General features: G+C 46.9%; 1 protein-coding gene across 1 annotated transcript in view; it reads right to left on the minus strand.

The window, feature by feature from the left end:
* Window positions 1-13623: 13623 nt before the first annotated feature.
* The window catches only part of SLC25A45 (solute carrier family 25 member 45), a 46162-nt gene continuing 43168 nt past the window's right edge, over window positions 13624-16617 (minus strand). Inside the window, exon 7 of the mRNA XM_073554441.1 lies at window positions 13624-13919. Coding sequence (XP_073410542.1) covers window positions 13651-13919 — 269 coding nt within the window. The 3' untranslated portion in view covers window positions 13624-13650. The remainder of the gene's footprint in view (window positions 13920-16617) is intronic.

The following is a 16617-nucleotide window of genomic DNA, read 5'->3' on the forward strand; positions in this document are numbered from 1 at the left end:
TTGACAGAGGTCTCGGCCATGTCTGAATTGCTTCCACTTTATTGATTTGGGGTTTGATCTCGCCACGCCCCACTACATATCCGAGGTACTTGGCTTCCTCTCTCCCCAAGGCACATTTCTTCGGGTTTATTGTAAACCCCGCCTCTCTTAGAGCATCAAACACTGCTTGGACCTTCTCCAGGTGAGTCTCCCAGTCCGGGGTAAAGATGACGATATCATCTAGATATGCGGCAGCATATAGCTTATGAGGCGCAAGGATTCTACCCATCGCCCTCTGGAAGGTTGCTGGAGCTCCCTGTAGGCCAAACGGCATCCGGACATACTGGAAGCACCCGTCTGGTGTGGAGAATGCCGTCTTCTCCTTGGCTTCCTGTGCCATGGGAATCTGCCAATATCCCTTTGTCAGATCCAAAGTGGTTATGTATCTGGCCGGTCCAAGTCTGTCGATGAGCTCATCAATGCGTGGCATGGGATAAGCGTCGAACTTGGAGACCTCATTCAGCTTTCGGTAATCGTTGCAGAACCTCCATTCACCATCAGGTTTTGGGACCAGGACAATCGGGCTCGACCAGCCGCTCTTGGATTCCTCAATGACCCCGAGCTTCAACATACGCTGCACCTCCTTGGAGATTACCTCTCGCCGGGTCTCAGGAATACGATAGGGTTTCACGCTCACCCGTACATGTGGCTCGGTCAGAATTTCGTGCTCCACCACCTTCGTGCATCCCGGCAACTCTGAGAACAGGTCACAGTTTTTCTGGAGTAACTCCCGGCACTGCTGTTTCTGGGCCTTCGATAGAGTCTCCGCTATGGTAACGGCTCCAACCTCCCCTTCTAGGTTGCCCAGCAAGCACGGAGTTACCGCTGGCTCTCTATCTTGCCATGGCTTGATAAGGTTAACATGGTAAACCTGGTATGGCTTCCGTCTTCCGGGTTGGTGGATCTTGTAGTTTACGTCTCCCAGCTTCTCCACCACCTCATATGGCCCTTGCCACTTGGCCAAGAACTTACTTTCCACCGTCGGGATTAGCACGAGAACTCGGTCTCCCGGATTGAACTGCCTCACTCTGGCTGACCGGTTGTAGACCCTGACCTGAGCCTCTTGTGCCTGGCGGAGATGTTCTTTAACAATGGGCATCACCTTCGCAACCCTCTGCTGCATCAGTGCCACATGCTCAATGACGCTTCTGTGGGGCGTGACTTCGGCTTCCCAGGTTTCCTTGGCTATATCTAGGAGACCTCGCAGATGCCGGCCGTACAGAAGCTCAAAGGGGGAGAACCCCGTGGAAGCCTGGGGAACTTCACGGATAGAAAACAGTAAATATGGTAAGAGAGAATCCCAGTCTCTACCATCTTCCTCTATGACTTTTCTCAGCATGCTCTTCAGTGTCTTGTTAAACCTCTCAACAAGGCCATCTGACTGCGGATGGTACACTGAAGTCCTTAACTGGGAAATTTGCAAGACTCTGCACAATTCTCTCATCACCTTGCTCATAAAAGGTGTCCCCTGGTCGGTCAGGATCTCCTTTGGCAAACCCGTCCGGGAAAACACATGGACCAGCTCGCGGGCTATACTCTTCGCGGAGGAGTTTCTCAGGGGAATGGCCTCAGGATAGCGTGTGGCATAGTCCAGGATGACTAATATATACTGATGGCCCCGAGCTGATTTAACTAAGGGACCGACCAAGTCCATGGCAATTCTCTCAAATGGCACCTCAATAATGGGCAGTGGCACAAGAGGGTTCCGAAAATGAGATGTGGGGGCAGTTAACTGACATGTCGGGCAGGACCTGCAATAGTTTACTATTTCCCGGTGACACCCAGGCCAATAGAACCTCTGTACAATCCGTTCCTGGATTTTTTCCACCCCCAGGTGTCCCCCCAAGATGTGTGAATGGGCCATGTCCAACACTTTTCGTCTATAGGGGCTGGTACTATTAACTGCTCTGCCACCTCCTCCCTTATTTTCGTGACCCGGTACAACAATTCCCCACTCAACATAAAATGGGGAAACCTTGTGTCTGCCCCCGGCTCTTGTGCAACCCCATTAATGACGGTGACATTGTTAAAGGCTTCCCTTAGTGTGGGGTCCCTATGTTGGGCAGTCCCAAAATTCTCCCCGGCCACCCCTAACTCCGGGATGTCAGGTACAGGGGACCCTTCCTCTTCATCCCCAACAAGGACACATAAAGGAAACTCGTCTGCCTCTGGTGGTGGCGATACCTCAGTGGGGTGGATTGGTTCCCTGCTCTTGCTAGCACACTCAGAACCCATCCCCCACAGATCCCAAAACAGACAGAAATCCCGGCCAATAATTATGGGATGCAATAAGTCTCGAACAACGCCAACTTCATGCGACTCGGTGCCATGCGCCGTTTCAATATTCACCCTAGCCATAGGGTAGTCCTTTGCATCGCCATGTATGCACCGAACACCAATCTTTTTACCCGGGAGTAAGTTTAGAGGAAAACTGGCCCTCACAAGGGTCACCAACCTCCCGGAGTCCAGAAGCGCCACTACTGCTCGACCGTTCACCTTCACGGGACACGCTTGTGGCCCCTTGTTAGGTAGCGAGTTCACACTGCAGGCTGGATATGCGTAGTATGAACTACGGCGTCCCATGCTGCAGTCCATCTGCTCGGTGGTCTGGGGACAACGGGCCGCTATATGTCCTGGCTCATGACACTTCCAGCAAATAACACCCGAGGGGACCTTGGGCACCGCTTCCCCCGCCCCTATTGATCTTGGACGCACCACCCCTTTTTGTGACTCCGCCCCCTGCTGGGACCCCCAATATGGAATGGGCTGCTTCCCCAAGGAACCTTCCATCCCCTGGTATCTCTCGACCAGCCCAACCAGTTCATCAGCATTTTGGGGATCACCCTGGGCAACCCAAGTCTGTAGAGGTCTCGGCAGAGAATGCACAAACCGATCCATCACAACTCGCTCTACCATCTGTGCAGGGGAAGCCAACTCTGGCTGCAGCCATTTCTGGACCAGGTGCAACAGGTCAAACATTTGGGAGCGCGGTGGTTTGTCCCGGTGATAGGCCCAACGATGAACTCTCTGTGCCCTGGTAGTCATAGTTACCCCCAAGCAGGCGAGAATTTCCGCTTTTAATTTGGGATACTCTCTGGCATCTTGTACCGTCAGGTCAAAGTACGCCTTCTGGGGCTCTCCCGCTAGGTATGGGGCCAGTACCTCCGCCCACCGCTCTGGCTGAAGTTTTTCCCTCTCAGCCACCCTTTCAAACACCGTCAGGAAGGCCTCAACATCATCCTCAGGGGTCATTTTTTGTAATACGCGTCTTACCGCCTTCTCGACGTCGGTGGCATCAGCCCGACCTGGGGTTGGGGCGCTCGTCCTGCCCTCCTGGATGGCGGTTGCCAGAAGCTGCATCTGCTGCCGTTGTTCCTGCTGGCTCTGCTGGAACTGCTGCTGCTGCTCCTGCTGGCCTTGCTGGATCTGCTGTAACAACAGCTTGTTGGTTTCCTGCTGCAGTGCCTGGGACTGGACCAGGTGTTTCATCAGGTCCTCCATGATTCCCGGCAGTGCTTGTTGCCCCGCTGCAAACTTCACCCAGGACATGCAGCAACTGTCTCAAGTCTCTGCTGGGACCGCTGCCCGCGCGTGTACCACCAATTGTGGGGATGTGACTCGCTTAGGTGCAGCGGGAGACAAATATGAGACAGGTTCTTCAACAGTGCTTGCGGTTTATTCACGTCATAAACGCACAAGGCAGCATAACACCAAAAGTAGCCTTTAGCTCAGGCAAAATAACACAAAATGTCCTTGGTTGTAGACTCAGAGCAGGAGTCTAAGTACACATGGGAGGCTTAGTCCTCCCCACCTACAACTCCCTGGTTCAGGAGCAGGCCACATTATAAGGCTGTAGCCACACCCACGAACCCAGCAGCTGACTGGTCACCTGACTGTGACCTCACCACAGGTCCTTCAAACAACAACAATAATAATATCTGGTAGGCTTTACATTATAGAGACAAGCCATTTATGAGGCACATATCGCCCATCGATTACACGACCCTTAGCCCTGCCACACATTGTACAATTATAACATACTAGCTGAAGAGCCCGGCGCTGCCCTGGCATAGTAGCTAACTGTGGTTAGTTATAGAAAATTATAATTATCCTCCATCCCATAGTCCAGTGCCCATATACCCATCATACATATCCACGATCCCATAGGCCCGTGCCCATATACCCATCATACATATCCTCCATCCCATAGTCGAGTGCCCATATACCCATCACACATCCTCCATCCCATAGTCCCATGCCCATATACCCATCATACATATTCTCCATCCCATAGTCCCATGCCCATATATCCATCATACATATTCTCCATCCCATAGTCCCATGCTCATATACCCATCATACATATCCTCCATCCCATAGTCGAGTGCCCATATACCCATCACACATCCTCCATCCCATAGTCCCATGCCCATATACCCATCATACATATTCTCCATCCCATAGTCCCATTCCCATATATCCATTTTACATATTCTCCATCCCATAGTCCCATGCTCATATACCCATCATACATATTTGCCATCCCATAGTCGAGTGCCCATATACCCATCACACATCCTTCATCTCATAGTCCCGTGCCCATATACCCATCATACATATCCACCATCCCATAGTCCCATGCCCATATACCCGTCATACATATCCTCCATCCCATAGTCCCGTGCCCATATACCCATCATACATATCCGCCATCTCATAGTCCAGTGCCCATATACCCATCACACATATCCTCCATCCCATAGTCCCGTGCCCATATACCCATCATACATATCCGCCATCTCATAGTCCAGTGCCCATATACCCATCATACATATCCTCCATCCCATAGTCCCGTGCCCATATACCCGTCAAACATATGCTCCATCCCATAGTCCAGTGCCCATATACCCATCACACATCCTCCATCCCATAGTCCCGTGCCCATATACCCATATACATATCCGCCATCCCATAGTCCCGGGCCCATATACCTGTCATACATATCCTCCATCCCATAGTCCGGTGCCCATATACCCATCATACATATTCTCCATCCCATAGTCCAGTGCCCATATACCCATCATACATATCCTCCATCCCATAGTCCCGTGCCCATATACCCGTCAAACATATGCTCCATCCCATAGTCCAGTGCCCATATACCCATCACACATCCTCCATCCCATAGTCCCGTGCCCATATACCCATATACATATCCGCCATCCCATAGTCCCGGGCCCATATACCTGTCATACATATCCTCCATCCCATAGTCCGGTGCCCATATACCCATCATACATATTCTCCATCCCATAGTCCAGTGCCCATATACCCATCACACATCCTCCATCCCATAGTCCCGTGCCCATATACCCATATACATATCCGCCATCCCATAGTCCCGGGCCCATATACCTGTCATACATATCCTCCATCCCATAGTCCGGTGCCCATATACCCATCATACATATGCTCCATCCCATAGTCCAGTGCCCATATACCCATCATACATATCCTCCATCCCATAGTCCCGTGCCCATATACCCATATACATATCCGCCATCCCATAGTCCCGGGCCCATATACCTGTCATACATATCCTCCATCCCATAGTCCGGTGCCCATATACATATCCGCCATCCCATAGTCCAGTGCCCATATACCCATCACACATCCTCCATCCCATAGTCCCGTGCCCATATACATATCCGCCATCCCATAGTCCCGGGTCCATATACCTGTCATACATATCCTCCATCCCATAGTCCGGTGCCCATATACATATCCGCCATCCCATAGTCCCGGGCCCATATACCTGTCATACATATCCTCCATCCCATAGTCCGGTGCCCATATACATATCCGCCATCCCATAGTCCCGGGCCCATATACCTGTCATACATATCCTCCATCCCATAGTCCCGGGCCCATATACCTGTCATACATATCCTCCATCCCATAGTCCCGTGCCCATATACATATCCGCCATCCCATAGTCCCGGGCCCATATACCTGTCATACATATCCTCCATCCCATAGTCCGGTGCCCATATACCCGTTATACATCCTCCAATCCATAGTCAACCATTATGACATCATAATGAGCGGCGGCAGGGCTTGCAACCTTTGATGACATCAGCGTCGCCATGGCAACCATTGTGACATCATAATGAGGGGCGGGGCTTGATACGCACACACTGCTTCCCCAGTATGCAAATAGGGGCATTGTGACATCACAATGAGGGGCGGGGCTTGACGCGCACACACTTTTTCCCCCAGTATGTAGATAGGGGCAACATTGTTTGGTGAATTGGAACGCGCAGGGTTAAAATTTCGCCTCACAACATAGCTTAGGACGCTCTCTGGGGTCCAGACGTGTGACTGTGCCAAATTTTGTGGCTGTAGTTGCGACAGTGCGGATGCCTATCCCGGACACACATACATACACACACATACACACTTTGAGCTTTATATATTAGATTAAAGACCTTTGTAGGATAGCTCATCAACAGCAGATTGATGGGCAGTGCATCCTGAATTATAAGCTGTATATAAAGGTGATACATGTAATTGGAATCTTGCCTCTGATGATAAGGATCCTGCTGTAAAATATTATTGAAAGGACAAGAAATATGAGTCTAAGAATAAAGCCTTAGAGGTCGTTATGAAAATTGAAAGATTACTAATTTTGTACACAAGAAGCTGATTTAAACAGTGTATCATTTTCTAATGATGGCTTGCCTTTATAGCACCACTCTAGCATTTTCATTTTTTCAGCGCTGGAGTGGTGCTTTAAACCTAAGCTCCTCTTTTCCAGTGCCGCAGCGCCATCTTGTGACCACAGCTGGGACCGGACAGACATCAGGAGCTAGGTCACAAGCTCTCAGTGCAAGTTTGTGAGAGCCGGAATGAGACTCTCATACTTATATATTGAGTTGTGATCTCCGGCTCGCTCCTTAGGAAAGGTCATCAATGTCTGATAGATGGGACTCCGACAACCGGCACACCTGCCGATCAGCTTTTCCCCATGTCGGAGGCCGGAACTGCTCAGTTACAGAGCTACACTTCACAGTTCATTCGACTGTATAGTGGCCGCAGCCGGGTACTGTGCATCTACCACCTATTCAAATCAATAGTGAGTCGATGTGCGGTGCTCGGCCGAACGCAGCTACTATTCCACCGACGGAGCTGTGCTGTGCACCTCTGTAACTGGGCAGTTCTGTCCAACACCGGGAACTGCTAATCAGTGGGCGTGCCAATTTCAGACATCAGACAATGTTAAAGTTTGAGACAACCCCCTTAATTGAGCAGCGCTCCGGCATGCCCACTGTCTCTTCCATAGGTGGATTATAATGCGGACACTCTGGGCTACCGCATGGGGCCCGAGGCTCCGGGGGGGGACCCATGGCCAGATTGTCTTCATTATAATGCCACCATCGGTGGTGCCCATCTCCAGGCAGGGAGCTTACCTGCCATCAATACGGAATGTCAGAGCAGCTCCAAGGGAGCTCCTATCGCCTGCTTTGTGGTGCAATGATGTCATCAGTCAGCATGGAGGTTGTATGGACTGGGACAAACGAAAGAATGAAAACCTTTTTTTATAAAATTATTGAAATGAAGGTGGTAGAATGGAAATTATAGTGAAGTAAGGGTGGGGGTGAGAAAGAGGAAATTATAATCAATTAAAGGTGGGGGACGATAGAAAGGAAATGATAATGAAGTAAGGGTGGGGCTATGAGAGAAGAATAGATAGTGAATTAAAGGTGGGGGGCAGGAGAGAGGAAATGAGAAGAAATCAAGGTTGGGTGATGGGAAAGAGGAAATGATAATGAATTAAGGGTGGGGGTAGGACAGAGGAAATATAATGAATTGGGGGGGAGCAGGAGGTGCACAGTGGTAGGGGGTTTAGAATGCAGAAGAGTCACCGGTTTTCTACTACTTCCTTTTTGATGACGCTTCCTTTGAGAAATTCCAATGCATGCTGGGATACTCAAACAAAGCGTCGTCAAGGGGGGAAGAGGCTGCAATCTCTTTAAATTATATTAGAGTATATTATTTTCATCCTACATTGTAATTATGACATTAAATAGAGTTTAGGATGAAAATAACATTTACTTTCAAATCACCATTTTAAACAATGTGCACTGAGCGATCTGTGCCATGTTATATGGCATCACCTGTTGCTATATATAACAGTGCTGTCCCTTATTATATAACATTCCTTTTTGTTATGTATAGCGCTGTCCCATATTGTATATTATCCTCTTGTTATATATAGCGCTTTTTTTATTAGATTATGTATAGCACTATGTTGTGTATTTCTCTGCAATAAGGGAAAATAATTTGCGTGACACGATATGTGCCCTACTGGCCCCGTTCTGATCGGTAGGGATTCTAACGGTCGGACCCTGATCAATCTATAAGTTATCACCTATTCATGAGATAGGTGATAACCTTATATTCAATGGACTGTCCTTTTAAGACTCCCATACTAAAATGGCGAACCCATTGATATTGGAGGGATAGACCAATAGTCTAATGTATTTTGGGACTCCCAACTGTCCCCCAACAGATATTAAGGGAGAGAAAGATCCAACATGTCAGATTTCAACTTCCGATCCTTTTTTTTCCTTTGGGAGGTAAGATGCCACTCGAGGAGCCTGTCAACAGCCCTATAACTGAAAATCCAAGTGCTCGGCCAAGATCTCAGGGTCTCGGGAGAGATAGCTGTCAGCTAAATCTAATGAGTGGGGGGCTTCAGAGATCAGATTGATGTTGTGTTTAAGATTACAGTAGATAAATCAATAAAGCCCTGCTGACGAAGCTGTCAGATGGTGGAGGAGAGACCATAGAATTGTGCGTAGGTATTACTAAATCTCTTGCAATGGGTTCAAACCACACACATTTGTCTATTTATTTACTTTTATAATACCAAGTAACACAGTAGACATTTTCCCTCATATTACAAAAGATTAATCCAGGGAAAATTTGCCAGTTTTTCTTCATTTTTGACTGTATTCACACTAAGTGGTTATTGCTTGTTTTTCACAATATTGAAAACATTTCAGAAAAATAAGAAAAAAAAAACATCATTTGATCTCACATTTTGCTGAACTCTATTAGTCCTGATTACAACAGGAGCCAACTTCACAGATTTAGTCATAATCTGACAATGCTTCCAATGTTGCATCGTTTTCGGGAACAAAGGCACCCATTGTTTTTTCCTGATTAGAAATATTTTCCTACATAAATAGTTCCATCTGTAGACAACATTACACAGAATGTGGAAACTCAGTCTCAAGGGAAGAAATTCTCAGCTGTCTACTATTATACGCTAGAAGCATAACAATAATGATGAGGTGCCAAAAGAAAAGCACGCCTCTTGGAAAGATTTTGAGATGTTTGTGGGTACAGTCTGAAATAACAGAGAGTATTTATATATAAAGAGAACTTCTGTGTAACTACTGTGACTTTTATGTGCACCCCTAATTCTATATTTCTGTTTTTCCTTATCTTTAGATGATATGATTATTTTCATGGGATTCTCGTGAAAATCTCATGCAGATTAGAAATGCTCAAGGTACTCCCATGTTCCGTAAAACACGTAAGGAGGGTGAAAGATAGTCAAAATTGAGAGTACTGAGTGGTTGATACCATTTAAAAGGAACCTGATAGGTGATACATGCTGCCTAAACCACGGGAAGCATGATTCGCTGCCTGGCTGCACGATTGGAGCCAGGCATATTACTCTTTGAAGATCCAGCCGTGGACATTAGCTGTAGAGCAGACTAGTCTGATTTTGCCCTCGGCCATCTCTTCCCTGCGCCACTGCAGGTGATTGACAGGTCTACCCCTTGAATGTACATAGGGAGAGACCTGGCAACCTAAAGGATTAGCATCAGGAGAAGCCAGCTGGGGGTGGTGCCGGACTATTCTTTGCCCATGGCATGTCGAAATATACAGCCAGTGAAAAATGAGGATGAATGAACTCATGGAGATCAACATCCAACACTGCGGAGACACCATCACATGTTTCTCAACACAAGCAATGACTAGCCAGGTCTTTCCCCGGGAAGGAACAACCACGGGAAGGGCAGTCTCCAATGAAGGAAACCACCTATGCCAAAACATGGTATCCATCCACAGACAGCTGTTTCGGGGTATTGCCCCTCATCAGTGTGGAGTAGGAAACTGGCTAGTAGGAGCAATGCCTAGTAGAAGACTGAAAAATGAGGATGAATGAACTCATGGAGATCAACATCCAACACTGCGGAGACACCATCACATGTTTCTCAACGCAGTGATTCTAGAGCAATTGCCCCCATCCCTTATGGGAAATATGTAAAAACATGCAAACCACAAGCCGCGGAGACACCATCACATGTTTCTCAACGCAAGCATTGACTAGCCAGGTCTTTCCCCGGGAAGGAACAACCACAGGAAGGGCAGTCTCCAAAGAAGGAAACCATCTATGCCAAAACATGGTATCCATCCACAGACAGCTGTTTCGGGGTATTGCCCCTCATCAGTGTGGAGTAGGAAACTGGCCAGTAGGAGCAATGCCTAGTAGAAGACTGTGAAAAATGAAGATGAATGAACTCCTGGAGATCAACATCCAACACTGCGGAGACACCATCACATGTTTCTCAACACAGTAATTCTAGAGCAATGCCGCCATCCCTTATGGGAAATATGTAAAAACATGCAAAACACAAGCCGCGGAGACACCAAGGGATGGAGGCATCCCATCCCATCCCAAGGGATGGGGGCATTGCTCTAGAATCACTGCGTTGAGAAACATGTGATGGTGTCTCCGCAGTGTTCATTGGAGACTGCCCTTCTCGTGGTTCCTTCCCGGGGAAAGACCTGGCTAGTCATTGCTTGCATTGAGAAACAAGTGATGGTGTCTCCGCGGCTTGTGTTTTGAAATATACAGCCAGACTGCAATTCATGCTGCTCATGGTTTGGGCTGACTCATCCCAGCACCACTACATGTGATTGATAGGTCTCATCCTTGAGTGATCATAGGGAGAGATCTGTTGGTCACAAAGAGCGGCACTTGGAGAAGCCTTCCAGGGACGGTGCCGGACTATTGTCTGTCTACAGATTGTCAAAGTATACAGCCAGGCCGCAATTCCTGCTGCCTATGTTTGGGGTTGACTCTTTCCAGCTCCACTGCAAGTGATTGACAGGTTTCTCCCTTGAGTGTACATAGAGAACCAACCGGGGGAGGTCTAGTCTCCACCTATCAATCATCAAAGTATACAGCCAGACCGCGATTCATGCTGCCTTATGGTTGGGGTCGACTTTTTCCAGCTCCACTGCAAGTGATGGGCAGGGCTTGAGTGATGGGCTTGAGTGTAAATAGGGAGAGACCTGTCAATAGCCAGGACTAGCACTAAGAGAAACCAACTGGGGGCGATCTAGTCTCTGTCTATGGATCATCAAATTATATAGCCAGGCCAAGATTCATGCTGCTCGCAGTTTGGGCAACATGAATTCCTTAACAGGTTCCCTTTAAAAGTTTATAAACCATGGAGTACTCTCAATTTTGACTATATTTCTATTTACTGTTTAACACGTTACACATATACTGTATATACCATATATACAGTATATATCCTGTAAGGAGGGTGAGAACTCATGGCCATATTATGCCCTTGTCCTCTCCATTTATAATTCGCACCCTTATGTCTTCACTTTCATGGAAACAGATTTTTTTCTATTCTACAGTTTCTAGGGGAGAACTCCATACACAAGGCATCTTAATCTGTGTATACCACAGCAGCACATGGGGTAGCTGTAATGAAAAGCACGGATATCCCACACATATTGAATTTAAACTAGTAATTCCGTATATTTCAGACAAGTCAGAAGACAATCCTTTACAGTCATGGCTGAACGAGTGTTATGAATGGGTCACCGAGGAGGAAAAAAACAAAACAAGCTAAGTTACAGAAAACCAGAGAGGTTGGTAACTATGCAGATTGCAGATCCCTGATCCTAACCACACAACTAGCAGCAGCCGTGGAGCGTTCCTACGATGAACCTAGACGCTTCGTCACAGCTGGAGGACTAAATAAGCCTAAAGCAAAAAAAGGGGAAAACTAACTGCCCCAGAGCAGACACCAAAGGAAAGACAGCCCCCACACATGTATTGACGGAGAAACAAGATGAAAACACAAACACAGGCAGTAAAATAGGCTGAGCAAACCATGGGGCCCAAACTAACTAGAAAGGACAGGAAAAGAAAGACACTGCCTGCAATCTGCCCAAAACCCTACAAAAATAATGTCCAACACTTCTGATAACAAAATGAACCCTGAAGTCACTAGACTTCTCCCACTATATCAGCACTCTGAAATATTCTGAGACAGAGCAAAAAGAGGCCAATCTAATAAGGGACAAAAAAGAAAATCAGCAAATACAGATAAATAAGAGTGGAAATTCAGCACAGCCCCAGCCGGGTCTGGCTGACCACACAAAAAACTGATTAGACCAACAAAATCAAGTGTGAACATTAGCAGAAAAACTTAGCTTGAGCTGACTGGAACAGAGCTGAGAACCAAGACCCGACAAGCCAGAAGGAATCACCAGCACCAGAATAGGGCGTTGGCTGTCTTAAATCCAGTCTGAGATTCCTGAGGTCCAATGGTCATCCTCCTTATCAGGTGGCAGATCTCCACTGATTAAATCAGCCTCACTACCTCCTGTTACCACCAGAGGGAGCCTGGAAGGAGAACTCACAACTGGTAGACCATAAAATGAACTCACAACAACGAGTATGCGATGCTCGTCAAATTCACCTGTGGCAAGTAACAGGAGTGGGCCATTTTTCGAGAGAAATACTTCATTTTCTGGAACAATTTCAAGGGCGCCAACACTTTCTGCCATGATTGTATATGTTACAGTTCAAAATGTGATAATTTTAATACACAGATAACCAGCAATGAAGGAAAAGGCGGTATAATTAATTGATGAATTGCATTTGCGCTATGATCATCCTTCTGAACGGTCGGAATTGTTGAAATTGTGACTTAATTTCTGCATGTAAACATCCTTGAGCGATACAGACTCAAACGCTATCGAAGACAAACATAAGAATAAACATTTAAGACCAAAATCTGATCTTTCTGGCATAAGTTATCTGCTTTGTTGGATTGTTTGGATAGAATTATAGTCATGGTTTTGTAACTCTGGGATAACATCTGTTTGGTTGCACATTGGCTGTCGTATTTTCTGATTTCTCTGTAGAAGTCGGAATTATTTTAGAACGCACATCATCACAAAAAGGGAATCCTGATAGATCCAGTTGTTCTAGTGCACTAATCCCAAAATGATTGGAAATTTTGCTGGTCCCAATTGCCATATTTTCGGGGGGAAGGGTGTTGGATCTTTCAAGGCTTTCCAGTAATATACAAGCATATTGGACAGTGAAACTGTAGGTAATTCAACTCTACATATTTCTTTCTGATCTTTTTTTGTTTGTATGTTTTGTTGTTTTCCTTTAAAGATCTCTGGTTGAGTCCTGGAGGATTTTAGGTCATTTTGCTTGTGTCGTAACAGATGACAAAAACTATTGGCTTAAACTAACTATAGTTGGCGTCAAATTTATCGAAAGTTCTCTAGTAACTTTTCATAACTTAGAAAAGTGACTGCGTTAACAGGAAAGGCGCGAAGGCTGTTTACGGTGAGTCCTTTACACAGCACTCGGAGCCCTTCTTGTTTTATGCTCTTGTAAGTACAGTCAAGTATACCCCGATATTGGACACATTTCATCCCATCCATCTGCAAGCGGCTCTTTATTACATCCATTGGGTTTGCGGCTGCCCATCCTGCTGTACCGGCACAACCACCGGCAAAGAGCATAGTCCAGGAGTCTAATGTATAAAATATAAGGATTTCATACAATTGTTTTACTAAATGTAACTAAACATTGTTATTATGCTTCTAATAATAATATAGAATGCTCCTCTAGTTATGGCAGTGTTGTGAAACACCCATGGCAGTATATTAAAGGGCTTGTCCAGTGAAAACTAGTGATCACCGGATGTCCCACTGTCTGGACCCGCACCGAGCAGGAGATCAAGGAACTTATAACCCAGATGGGGAACTTTAACCCAATTACAAAATGGCACAGCAGTTTGGATACTCGACAGCCACTCTATTTTTTATTTACGGGGGGTGCCAGAAAAAGCCAAGTGCAGTGCTTTGGCATTCCCATATATAATGAATGGAAGAACAGGCAAGGATAAAGGTTCCCAATTCTGCCGATCGGTGTGGGTTCCAAAAGTGGGTCCCTCACTGATCAACAAGTTATCACCTATCCTGTAGGTATACTGCAAGTCAATATTAACCCTTTAAAGATCCTCACCACATGGCATAGAATATAAAGGCAAACTAGAATCTTTTCCAAAAGGGTCTTTTACTTTTGGAAACGATTCTGGTTTGCCTGTAAATTCTAAGTCTTGTGGAAAGGCTCTTTAAAAGGGTTATGGAAGCAAGAGAGACCCTGTGGCAGCAGATTTGTATCCAATAACAAACATTGTGAGCAGTGTTGGAGATTGGACCTGAGGAGGGTGGGTAAAGCTCATTTTTGTGTTATTCATTTTATGTTTACTACAATGCAGCCAATCAGTGAGCTCATTGGCCCTACTTAAGGCGTGGAGCCTCTCGGAGCCAATGAGCTCATGAATTGGTTGCCTCCGCTGCTGATATGGTGTCAGATCTGCAGACAATAACAGATACTGGGAGCAGTGGTGGAGACTCAGAGCTGGACCCAAGGAGGGTGAGTAAGCACAGTTTGTTTTTTCAGCAAATTGTGCCTGTGGACAAGAGTTTTCTGGAATTCAAAAACCCTTTAACTTAGGGGTTTCACTGCTAAGTGTAGACATACTTTTTTAATGACACAAATTCTGCTATAGCATTAGTGCCAGTAGACTGAATTATAACTTCGTCAATGGCAGAGTGGTTCGCTTTGGACATTTACCAAGTTAGGGTGGTTTCACATTAGCGCTTTTTAAGCGCACGCACGGCCGGGGGTAGCTCCGCCCCCGAGCCGGCTCTCTGCCCGGCGTGCCCGCCCCTTGCTTGTAGCGCCGCCTCCTAGCGCACAGCGGCGCCTGAGATCGGCGCACCCTATCTTTAGCATAGGGTGCGCAGATCATGCGCAGGCCGTGCGCTAGTTGCGCTTTGACCTGCGCTGCGCACTTTTGACGGTGCGCCGTGCGCGCCAAAATCAAACTTTTCGGATTTTGGCGCGCACGGCGCACCGTCAACAGTGCGCAGCGCAGGTCAAAGCGCAACTAGCGCACGGCCTGCGCACGATCTGCGCACCCTATGCTAAAGATAGGGTGCGCCGATCGCAGGCGCCGCTGTGCGCTAGGAGGTGGCGCTACAAGCAAGGGGCGGGCACGCCGGGCAGAGAGCTGGCTCGGGGGCGGAGCTACCCCCGGCCGTGCGTGCGCTTAAAAAGTGCTAATGTGAAACCACCCTTACATTATCAAATGCCCATGGACACATCTCTGTAGGAGAGTTCATGTAGACTAAAGGCCCCGTCACACACAGCGATATCGCCAGCGAGATCACTGATTTTGGGACGCCACAGGGATCTTGCCAGCGATATCTCTGTGTGTGACATGTATCAGCGACCGGCCCCCCTGCCGGGTATCACTGATCGCGCTCAAACGTCCTGGGCCATTTTTTGATCGTTGGTCAGCGCGCATGTGGCAGCGAGAAACCAACGATCAGCGATGCTGGACGCTGGCTTCCAATGTAAACAGCAGGTATCTAAGAGCCGCGCAGCTCTTAGATACCCGCTGTTCACCATGGATACCAGCTTGCTCGCTGGTCCTGATCGCTGGTGGGGCTGTCTATGTGACAGCTCACCAGCGATCAGCTATGTCCCAGCGATCCCATCCACGTCGGATCGTTGGTGGGATCGCTGGAACATTGATACGTGTAAAGGGGCCTTTACTTTAAAAACTAGTGAGGCATCTTGTAATCTGCAGATGGGTGTCAGATGGGATCTGCATGTTTATGTGTCTCAGTTAATACATTTACTAGATTTAAATAAAATCTGAAAAAAGAAAAAAAAGGACTAGACTTTGCCCTCAGGCATAATGGCTATAATAATTGCAAACACAAGACGTGTATATGGCCCTGATGTAGACTTTGTCACCAAGTTTTGCTTTACTTTCTTTACTACATACAGTGGGGAAAATAAGTATTCGAAACATTGCCGACTGCCTACAAAGAATGGAGAGGTCTGTAATTTTTATTGTAGGTACACTTCAACTGTGAGAGACAGAATGTAAAAAAATCCAGAAAATAACATTGTATGAATTTTACATAATTAATTGGCATTTTATTGCATGAAATAAGTATTTGATGCAATAGAAAAACAGAACTTTAATACTTGGTACAGAATTCTTTGTAATTACAGAGGTCAGACATTTCCTGTAGTTCTTCACCATGTTTGCACACACTGCAGCAGGGATTTGGGCTCACTCCTCCATACAGATCTTCTTCAGATCTTTCATGTTTCGGGGCTGTCGGTGGCAACATTGAGTTTCGGCT

This window comes from Dendrobates tinctorius, unplaced genomic scaffold, assembly GCF_039654945.1.
Source record: "Dendrobates tinctorius isolate UK_male_01 unplaced genomic scaffold, ASM3965494v1 ptg000211l, whole genome shotgun sequence".
NCBI lineage: Eukaryota > Metazoa > Chordata > Amphibia > Anura > Dendrobatidae > Dendrobates > Dendrobates tinctorius.